The 10,709-nt window shown below is 36.5% G+C and overlaps 1 protein-coding gene across 2 annotated transcripts in view; it reads right to left on the bottom strand.

The window, feature by feature from the left end:
* AP3B1 (adaptor related protein complex 3 subunit beta 1) overlaps positions 1–10,709 on the bottom strand; it is a 269,037-nt gene that overhangs the window by 111,268 nt on the left and 147,060 nt on the right. For both annotated transcript variants that reach the window (XM_040450164.1, XM_040450154.1), the window contains exon 15: positions 7,730–7,906. In XM_040450164.1, the coding sequence (XP_040306098.1) occupies positions 7,730–7,906 (177 nt within the window). The remainder of the gene's footprint in view (positions 1–7,729; positions 7,907–10,709) is intronic.

The raw sequence follows: 10,709 nt of genomic DNA, 5'->3' as shown, positions 1-10,709 counted from the left end.
GGGGGAGGGGCAGAGAGAGAGGGAGACACAGAATCAGAAACAGGCTCCAGGCTCTGAGCCATCAGCCCAGAGCCCGACGCGGGGCTCGAACTCACGGACCGCGAGATCGTGACCTGGCTGATGTCGGACGCTTAACCGACTGCGCCACCCAGGCGCCCCAATGTTTATTTATTTTTGAGAAAGACAGAGACAGAGCGTGAGCAGGGGAGGGGAGAGAGAGAGAGAGAGGGAGACACAGAATCTGAAGCAGGCTCCAGGCTTTGAGCTGTCAGCACAGAGCCCGACGTGGGGCTCAAACTCACCAACTGTGAGAACATGACCTGAGCCCGAAGTCAGTTGCTAACTTACTGAGCCATCCAGGCGTCCCTGGAGACACAATCTTCTTAAAATAATGCTTAACTTCTTTTTAAAAATTAAAAATGTATTTAAATCCAAGTTAGTTAACATATAGTGTAATAATGATTTCAGGAGTAGAATTTAGTGATTTGTCACTTACATATAACACCCAGAGCTCATCCCTACAACTCAACTTTTTAAATAGATGCTGATCTTTTTTCAGTCCATTTTATCTTCTGGTTGTTGTGTGGTCGGTGACATCACTACAACTCTCATAGTGGCTGGTAAACACTGATAAACATTTTGTGCACAGTGAGTACTGAGAAAGAAAGTCAGTACTTCATTCTTCATTAAGTCTATACTTCCATCTTTAAGAAATGATTGCTGCTGGGTTTATAACAAGATAAAGAACTTCCCAATAATAAAATACATAGGCTTTAGATTTACGCTGCACAATAAATGACAGAAGTAGCAAAGTGAGAGTGTTCTGTCCACTCTCTAACGATCTACGGCAGGACCATCTCTTGCACATATTTCATCTACAACCCACCTCAAACTTCCCATGTTTTCCTCTGACTCTCTCCACTGACAACTGACAGCTTCATGCTTTGCACAGGCCATGGCACAACCATACAAGTTGCCAGCGTGGCCAGCAGATGAAACACTTGCACGTATCTTACCACCAGTGAAAAACTGAAGAATTTAGCTCCTTGCCCTGTCAGGGCACACTGCATTTTACCAGCACACATTCTGCATGCCGCTCTAAAAAAGAGAAATTAAGCTACATCTCAAAAAGGTTGGAAAAACAAGGTCTTTCTGATTTAAACGTCTCACATAAGAAAATGAAATCTCTCAACGGGAACCCTCTTGCACTGTTGGTGGGAATGCAAACTGGTGCAGCCACTCTGGAAAGCAGTGTGGAGGTTCCTCAGAAAATTAAAAATAGACCTACCCTATGACCCAGCAATACCACTGCTAGGAATTTACCCAAGGGATACAGGAGTACTGATGCATAGGGGCACTTGTACCCCAATGTTCATAGCAGCACTCTCAACAATAGCCAAATTATGGAAAGAGCCTAAATGTCCATCAACTGATGAATGGATAAAGAAATTGTGGTTTATATACACAATGGAATACTACGTGGCAATGAGAAAAAATGAAATATGGCCTTTTGTAGCAACGTGGATGGAACTGGAGAGTGTGATGCTAAGTGAAATAAGCCATACAGAGAAAGACAGATACCATATGGTTTCACTCTTATGTGGATCCTGAGAAACTTAACAGGAACCCATGGGGGAGGGGAAGGAAAAAAAAAAAAAAAAGAGGTTAGAGTGGGAGAGAGCCAAAGCATAGGAGACTTAAAAACTGAGAACTGAGGGTTGATGGGGGGTGGGAGGGAGGGGGGGGTGGGTGATGGGTATTGAGGAGGGCACTTTTTGGGATGAGCACTGGGTGTTGTATGGAAACCAATTTGACAATAAATTTCATATATTGAAAAAAAAATTATGATCACACACAAAAAAAAGAAAATGAAATCTCTCTTCATTGCACTTGTGTGTTACATGTCATTAGACAAAACCACAGCAGAGGTGAAAAGTACAATGTGGAGGTCTACGAACTTAGTCTGACCTAGTTTAACACAACTATTGATAAAAATGAAAAATGTGAGACAAATCCCAAACTAAATGAGACACAGAGGCAAGAGACATAAATGAGATCTGTTCCGGCCAACAGTTACAAAGAAAGTAAACAATGGTCAAGTAAATAATCATGGGTATTTAATACAATCAAAGACTCAATCCAAAACCAGATGGGACATTAAACAGTACTTTTAAAGAGGTTTTACTCATAAAATTATAAAAGAAAAAGAGAATAATACAGTGTACCCTTAATAAAAAAATATTAATATCTTATACACAGCTATTTGTTAAATTTTGATTTCAGGTTATTTTTTCTACTTAGATTTAAGGGACTATGAGCAGTAATAACTAACAGATAATGCTACCCAGACACTATACCTATTATATTCCTTTCAGAATGACTCTCAGTCACTGTAATATAGGAAAAATGAATTTTAGGGAATGCTGTATAAAAGTTTTTTAATCCATTATTTAAAAAAAAACCTCAAAATATGGGCTTCATATTTCTACCTAAGCACTCTGACAAGTAATAAACAGATAAATATTTGCACAAACAATAGCTTTCTTCAAATATTTAGTAAGTCAGCACAAAATAGTAAAAAAGGTTTCTTAAAATATACTACTAAAATTAGCTGAGATATATTTTTAATTTAAGGAAAATAAAAAAGTACACAGAATTCAGCATTTAGCATAGTGAAGATTAATATTGGTTCCACACAGCTGCTATTCTGAAAAAGGAGGATACTGGTAATTGGTTTGGTAAATGAAAGAAAGCAACACAAAATTCTTAACCTAAACCAGAGGGAAATCTAAGCAGTACCAGTGTTCCATGTCATCAATTTCATCACTTCATGACTAACCAGGATTCTTTATGTGACTTGGATGAAATTTCATAAATTTAACAGTATTCATATTTTTGTCAACTTGAAAAGTATTCTGTAAGTTCTTTCTTTACAAGCTGTATTTACTCGAGTTTCTTAAAGCCAAAAAAAAATATATCCAAGAAAGGGTAGAGGTGTCACAGCACAGAGCCAGAGACCCTTTTGCTAAGTCATGTTAAAGAAGCTGGGGGCAGAGGTAGATTTCACCTAAGACCTGAATCACGGGACAAAAGAGAATTTGCTTTTAACTTCAGGAAGGATGCCCAATATGTAACTGTGATTTATAAAATTTCTTACTAAGAACCAAGAAGTCTAAAAAGTAATACAAAGAAAAGGCAAATATTAAGGATACTCAATGAATCACTCTTTTCTAACAGCAGCAAAGCAGAAACCTGTCTCACAGAAAATCAGAGTTAATTAAAATGCATGAATTATATCTATACATGTCAGTATTTTAAAAACATGGTATTAGGTGAAAAAAGTAGGTTACAAAGTATACAAAAAAATACAGTATCTACCTATGCAAAATTGCAAAACCCACACAACAGTAACATAGTGTGTGAGCACATACTCATATACTAAAAATGTAAAAACACACATGACCGAACATACTACCATTATGACAGCAGCTAGTTGCCACATTTCTTTAAAAAAGAGTAACAATTATGGCAAAAACATTGAGTTAGTCTTAGTGGTATATATGTATTTATACTATTTTACACTTCCCTATAGGTTTGGGTTATTTCATAATTAAAACGAAAACATGACGGGCACCTGGGTGGCTCAATCCGTTAAGTGTCCAACTTTGGCTCAGGTCATGATCTCACAAGTCTGTGAGTTCGATCCCTATGTCGGGCTCTGTGCTGACAGCTCAGAGCCTGGAGTCTGCTTTGGATTCTGTGCACCCCCTCTCTCTACCCCTCCCCCTCTCATGCTCTGTCTCGCTCTGTCTCTCAAAAATAAATAAATGTTAAAAAAAAAAAATTAGGGGCACCTGGGTGGTTCAGTCAGTTGAGTGTCCGAGTTTGGCTCGGGTCATGATCTTGCTCGTGGGTTCGAGCCCCATGTCAGGCTGACGGCTCAGAGCCTGGAACCTGCTTCGGATTCTATGTCTCCCTCCTTCTCTGTGCCTCCCCTGCTCACGTTCCCTCTCTCTCTCTCTCAAAATAGATAAACATTAAAAAAATGTTTTTAATTAAAAAAAAAAGAAAACAGCTAAGTGAAACACTAAGCTATAATACTTACCAGTACATTTAAAAGATTATAGGAAGTTAAAAAAAAATGCACCCTTTATTCATTAATTTTTAGTTGCTATTAATCCCTTTAATAAACTCAGTTTTCTGTCTCAGACCTCAGTAGACTATTGCAAAGAAGTCATGCTCAGTCTTTACACTATGTCCTAAGAGTTGTAGAGCTTCAGCAACTTCAACTGCCCCTTGCCCCCTCTCCCATTCTTTCTCTTTTAATTAAATTAAATTAAATTAAGAAATTATAATAATTCCCAATTTACAAAGGATAAAACTAAGTCTTGGATAGGTTATATAATTTGTCCAAAATTATGTACCTAATAAGTGGCAAAACAGGATATGAAGCCAGACAATGTAATATTGGAGCCTATACTCTCAATCACTACCTGCCCTCCAGTAACTGACATCAAATAGTTCTATGGTAGTCATCACACACAGTTAATCTGCTTTCCAAATACAAACTTCCATCTGAAATAACTCAGAGTTAGAAAACTAAAGAAGCTTACTGAAGAAATCCACATACAGAGTTATAATTATAATGTAACAGTTAAAAAAAAACTATATGAACCAGCTTTATATATCTATACCTAAAAAGAAAAATATTAAAATGTTAAAGAGGAATATAGAATACTAATGATAGGGGTGCCTGGGTGGCGCAGTCGGTTAAGCGTCCGACTTCAGCCAGGTCACGATCTCGCGGTCCGTGAGTTCGAGCCCCGCGTCAGGCTCTGGGCTGATGGCTCGGAGCCTGGAGCCTGTTTCCGATTCTGTGTCTCCCTCTCTCTCTGCCCCTCCCCCGTTCATGCTCTGTCTCTCTCTGTTCCAAAAATAAATAAAAAACGTTGAAAAAAAAAATTAAAAAAAAAAAAAAGAATACTAATGATAAACAAGATATTGATTTTTTTGATACTGTATTTTTCAGTTCTAAAAAACTTCCGTTTGAGTCTTTTGTATAATTATATTTCTCTGAGAATTCTTATCTTTTTATTCATGGTGGGTATATTTTCCTTTATATTGCTGACCTCACTTATAAAAAGTTGCTACAAAATGTTTGCTTGCAAATTCCAACATCTGGATCATCTCAGGGTTAGCTTCTGTTGTTTTTTTCCAATTTTCTTGAAAAGTGATCACACTTCCCTGTTTGTGTGTGTGTGTGTGTGGGGGGGGTGATAAAACATATAATAATTACCGTCCTAACCACTTTTAACTGTGCAATTCATGCAGAATATTGTACAACCAATACCACCATCCATCTCCCAAAATTTTTATATCTTTGTAAATTGAAACTCCATACCCTTTAAATAATAGCTCCTCATTCTGATTCCTCATATGTGGAATAATTTTGGATTGTATCTTGGAAATTACGAATGTTATATTATAGAGGCCGTGGACATTGTTACACTCTTTGAGTGAGTACTGATTTTTGTTTATTTTAGCAGTTAACCTGGTCGAGTTCAAAGTGAAAACTTTGTCTCTTTGCTGCAGCTCAAATTTCAGTTCAGTTCCTTTATACTCAGCTGTGCTGCTCTGAATGCACCTTGAGCATGTGTGGTTCAGGGGTCAACCAAAATTATTCACAGATCCTGAGGCTCCCCCACTATGGCTCTCTCCTTTCTATTATTCTTCCTTTACTTTCCAACATCTATAGTTTCCCTGAACTATGTTCTCTACTTCCTCAGGCTAGAAGGACCTTGGGTTTTCTTTTGGAGTTTTAGCACCTGTGTGTAGTGCCAACTGTAGCCCATCCTCTTGGATAAAAGCCATAAAAGTGGCGACATTCCCTCTGTGCCACTCTCTTCTTCCAAGTGTTAATTTCCCTCCAGGATCTTACTGCTTTTCTTCACTCTTCTGAGACTTTGGGCATTTATTTATTTTTTGTATTTTTTCCAGAGTTGTTCTCTGTGGAGGGTCAGTCCAGCAGGGGCTAACTCAACATACTGAAAGCAGACTGTTGACTTATTTGTAAATGAGTTTTCACACCAGGTAAAAATATTTTGAGGTATTAAAGAAGTTCATTACTCAATTATTCCTCAAGCCAACAAATGAACACAACATGCTCAATCTTATAAAAATTAACTTCGACATTTCCTATAACTAAATAATTCAATAACAATTCTGGGATGCTCACTAAGTTATTCCACAGGGAATTCAGATCGACAAATAAATATCAGGACTTCATGGCAAACCAGTCCCTGGGCACTGCCACAGTTCAGTCTTAAAGATGGCTAAAATAAATTAAATACAGAACATAAATTTTTTACAGTTAGCCCAAAGAAATCATTTTAGTCTCTCTCTCTTATTCAACAGGTATGAAGCACACAATTTAAAAATGCTGTCAAGCGGATGGTGCTAAAAAGTGCCCTTTAATGCTTATTTTACCAATTCTCTCAACCCCCTTTTCTTAATGAGAGACTGAAGAGCACAACCCTAGAGACACTGTCATTCACCTATTTTTACATTTAATCATTTAAAAACAATGAGCTATACAAAAATATATGCGAAAATTTGGTATATTTTCAGGGTGCCTCAGTGGCTCAGTCAGTTAAGCGCCCAACTCTTGATTTCAGCTCAGGACATGATCCCAGGGTTGTGGGATTGAGCCCCACATCACAATCTACCCTGAGCTTGGAGCCTGTTTAAGATTCTCTCTATCTACCTCTGCCCCCCTCCCTTGCTCACACTCTGTATCTAAAATAATAAATGAATGAATGAATGAATGAATGAATGAATGAAAAATTTGGTGCATTTTCTAAACATTAATATGCCTTCACGAGTTGGTGGTGAAGTCTATTTGTGTTTATCAGAAATATTATTCTAAAATATACAATAGAACAGTTCAGAAGTTGAGCTCCAAAACTTCATTTAACAATACAGCTCAAGAAAAAAACATCTGGTACAAGCTACGTTGTCTTCAAATTCAAAAGCTATGGAATATATTCTGTAATTCCTGAACAAATAGTACCACTTTCCATTGTTTCTTTATAGCTATAAAGAGGACCAAAAACAGAACCTTTATTTAGCTTTATAAGACATAACTACTTTTGGTCTTGATTAACATACTGATTTTGTACTAATTTTTTAATAACCTAGAAGCTAGATACATTTAGAGTAGCCAATTCCAGGTGTTATAATGACTTTTACAATACACATGTATTTAGAGAACACCTGCAGGGAGTTCTCAGGCTAAGATGGCGTTTTTATCAATAAACAAGAAACTTGCAGCAAAGCTGTTTCATGACTCTCACCGCCCTTCTCATTCTATATGGCAAATCACTCCTTGTAAGTCCTTAGTCAAGAATCGTATCCTTCACAAAACGTTCTCTTATCTCTTACCTCCTTCCACTTCTGACTTGCAATAACTTTCTCCTCTGGAGTTCCACCATATCTTAACACCTCTATTACAGCACTTACCACACCTATTTCATCGTTTAGCTGTTTTTCTCGCCTTTTCCCTTGACTAGAATGTCATCTCTCTGCACCACTACCTTCTAACATAGAACCTTACAGAAACAGACACCTAGTAATTGTGGAATGGACACACTAATGCATGAATAGACCTTGGGTGCTTCATCAAATTAAAGAAGAAAGTATCACTTAGGTAGACTAAGGTTTAGACTCTTACCTGTTTAGAGTTGGTTAAATACAATTTTGCTCCCAAATTTAAAATCTGCAATTTTACTAGATCATCTTCACTAGTGAAGCCTTTAGCCATCTTCCTCAAAACATCAGGGGCAATTTTAGGAACTCGTTCACAATTTTCTCCAATTAGCCAAAGAATACTTGCTCTAGCCACAGGAACCTAATATTAAAAGCAGATTATATAGTTACAAATAAGATAATCATACGCTCCTTAATGTTAACATAGAAAAGGTTTTAAATATTATAAAGGTTTTGCATCCATTCATGTAATGAATATCTAGGAAGTGCCCTTTCAGTTATGGATTTTCTTCAGTTATCAAAAAATAAACACCCAGGAAAATATCATTAAAGGTGCTTTAAGAGATAGTGCCTTAGAAAAGATTAACAGAGAAAAAAAAAAAAATCATTGGTCTAGAGTCTTGATTCCGTCAGCGATGTGCAAGTTCTTGGGCCAAAGTTGGCTAGCCATGCCCATTTGTTTATGTATTATTGGTGTAGCTTTTGCACTACAATAGCAGAGGTAAGCACAATTGACCTCTGAACAATACAGGTTTGCACTGCGGAGGGTCCACTTATATGCAGATTTTTATTTCAATAAACACAGTATAGTGCTGTAAATGTATTTTCTTTTCATTATGATCTTCATAATAACATTTTTTCTCTAGCTTATTTTCTTGTAAGAATTCAGTGTATAATACATGTAACAAAAAAAAAAATGTGTTAATCAACTATTTATGTTATCGGTAAGGTTTTCGGTCAATAGTGGGCAATTAGCAGTTAAATTCCGGAGAAGTCAAAAGTTAAATCTGGATTCTTGACTGTAGGAGGGAGGGGTCGGCACCCCTAACCCCTGCATTGCTCGGGTGTCAACTGTTGTCACGACAAAAACCATAAAGCTGAAAATATTAACTATCTAGCAACTTACAGAAAAGGTTTGCTGACCTCTGCTCTAGGGCACTTATTAATAAATAATAAACCTCAAGGCCCATAAAAATCATCTTGAGTTCTTATTAAAACTACAGGGATTTGGTACGAGGTCCAAAATAACAGTTTTGTTGTGGGGCTCAGGAATCCACATTTTATGAGGCATCATAGATGATTTCTGAGATAGGTGGTCTGCAAACCATGTTTTGAGAATCCAATGGTTAACGGAGAAAAAGGAATACATTCATTAAAGACTATGATTCTAAATCAAAGCTGCTCTTGTCCTCTAAGTATCTGCACCCACAACCCTGGGAATATAAAACTGACGAGATCATCAAGGTCTGCTTATAAAATCATGAATCCTGGTCTATTAGGGAGAAGATAAATTTGCCCAATGTTGCACTTTAGCATTGTATTTTTTTTTAATAAAGTACATTTCAATATAATTTGTTTCTTAAAAAAACTGTTTTAGTACAAATTGGAAACCTTCCATCAGTACCATTAAGACCAACATTTTAGAGTATGCAAATTAGTTTTATTACTATTTGTTTATATGTATCCTCCCTTACTCTAAAAGAGATTTGAAGGGGTATGTAAATTGGTTTCTGTGAACATTTTCACCTAGTACAGAAAATTTGTTTATAATAAATGAAAGAGCCAATGACTATCATTAAGAGGTAGCATCACAAGGAGAGATAATACTCTTCCTATGAAATCCGTTCCAATTCCTCAAATGAAGTCCTAATATTTTCACTATAGTTTCACAGCTGTACAGGGCACAACCATTAAAGAAGAAAGTGAGAATACAGCCCTTAGCACAACTTAAATTTTATCACAATATCCACCATCTCAAATTCTTCCAAAACATCCATTTTATGAAATAGTATAAAATTATTAAAACACTCCTAAGTTGGGTATTTCGCCGGAAGGGAAATAAGGTCATCCAAAAGCTTTAAAATCAAAGTATATATTTTCAAATACTATGACAATAATAGCATTATCTTGAAATTAATATTAGAATAAGTTTAGTAAAAAAGATGAAATCACAATACTCATGTAAGAAGTTTAAGTACCAAGAATAAATAATAAGTATAAAAGAAATGCTATTACAAATCTATTCATGAAGTATGACAAAAGTGATATCCTTACTGTACACTGATTTCTGGAAAGAAAGAGGCTATTTCTAATGTTCCAAAGGTTACACTGCATTAAGACCTTACTCCCAATCTATTATTTTAAATTGGGCTAAAGAACAGTAATTGAGTGGTACATTCAATTTTCTGGTATGAAGCAATTCAAGTTGCCTGCTTTGATGACAGGTACCTCTAAATAAGAATATATGTGCAAATTCAGATTTCGGTTATGCTAGATTTACTTTTCTTAAATATTTTATTATACATTGCTGGTATAAAAATTAGAATTCTAGGACATATTCCAACCTACTACCCCACTTTAAGTAATTTTCTTCTGGTAACGCAGTTACAATTGTTTTTTGCATTAAAAAGACAATCCCAAAAGTTTTTTTTTTTTATTTATATATGAAATTTATTGTCAAATTGGTTTCCATACAACACCCAGTGCTCATCCCAAAAGGTGCCCTCCTCAATACCCATCACCCACCCTCTCCTCCCTCCCACCCCCCATCAACCCTCAGTTTGCTCTCAGTTCTCAACAGTCTCTTATGCTTTGGCTCTCTCCCACTCTAACCTCTTTTTTTTTTTTTTTTCCTTCCCCTCCCCCATGGGTTTCTGTTAAGTTTCTCAGGATCCACATAAGAGTGAAACCATATGGTATCTGTCTTTCTCTGTATGGCTTATTTCACTTAGCATCACACTCTCCAGTTCCATCCACGTTGCTACAAAAGGCCATATTTCATTTTTTCTCATTGCCAAGTAGTATTCCATTGTGTATATAAACCACAATTTCTTTATCCATTCATCAGTTGATGGACATTTAGGCTCTTTCCATAATTTGGCTATTGTTGAGAGTGCTGCTATGAACATTGGGGTACAAGTGCCCCTATGCATCAGTACTCCTGT

This window comes from Herpailurus yagouaroundi, unplaced genomic scaffold (genome assembly GCF_014898765.1).
Source record: "Herpailurus yagouaroundi ecotype Mexico unplaced genomic scaffold, PumYag 29, whole genome shotgun sequence".
Taxonomy (NCBI): Eukaryota; Metazoa; Chordata; class Mammalia; order Carnivora; family Felidae; genus Herpailurus; species Herpailurus yagouaroundi.
The sequence above is the reverse complement of the archived record's forward strand: the minus strand, read 5'-3'. Positions and strand labels throughout refer to the sequence as shown.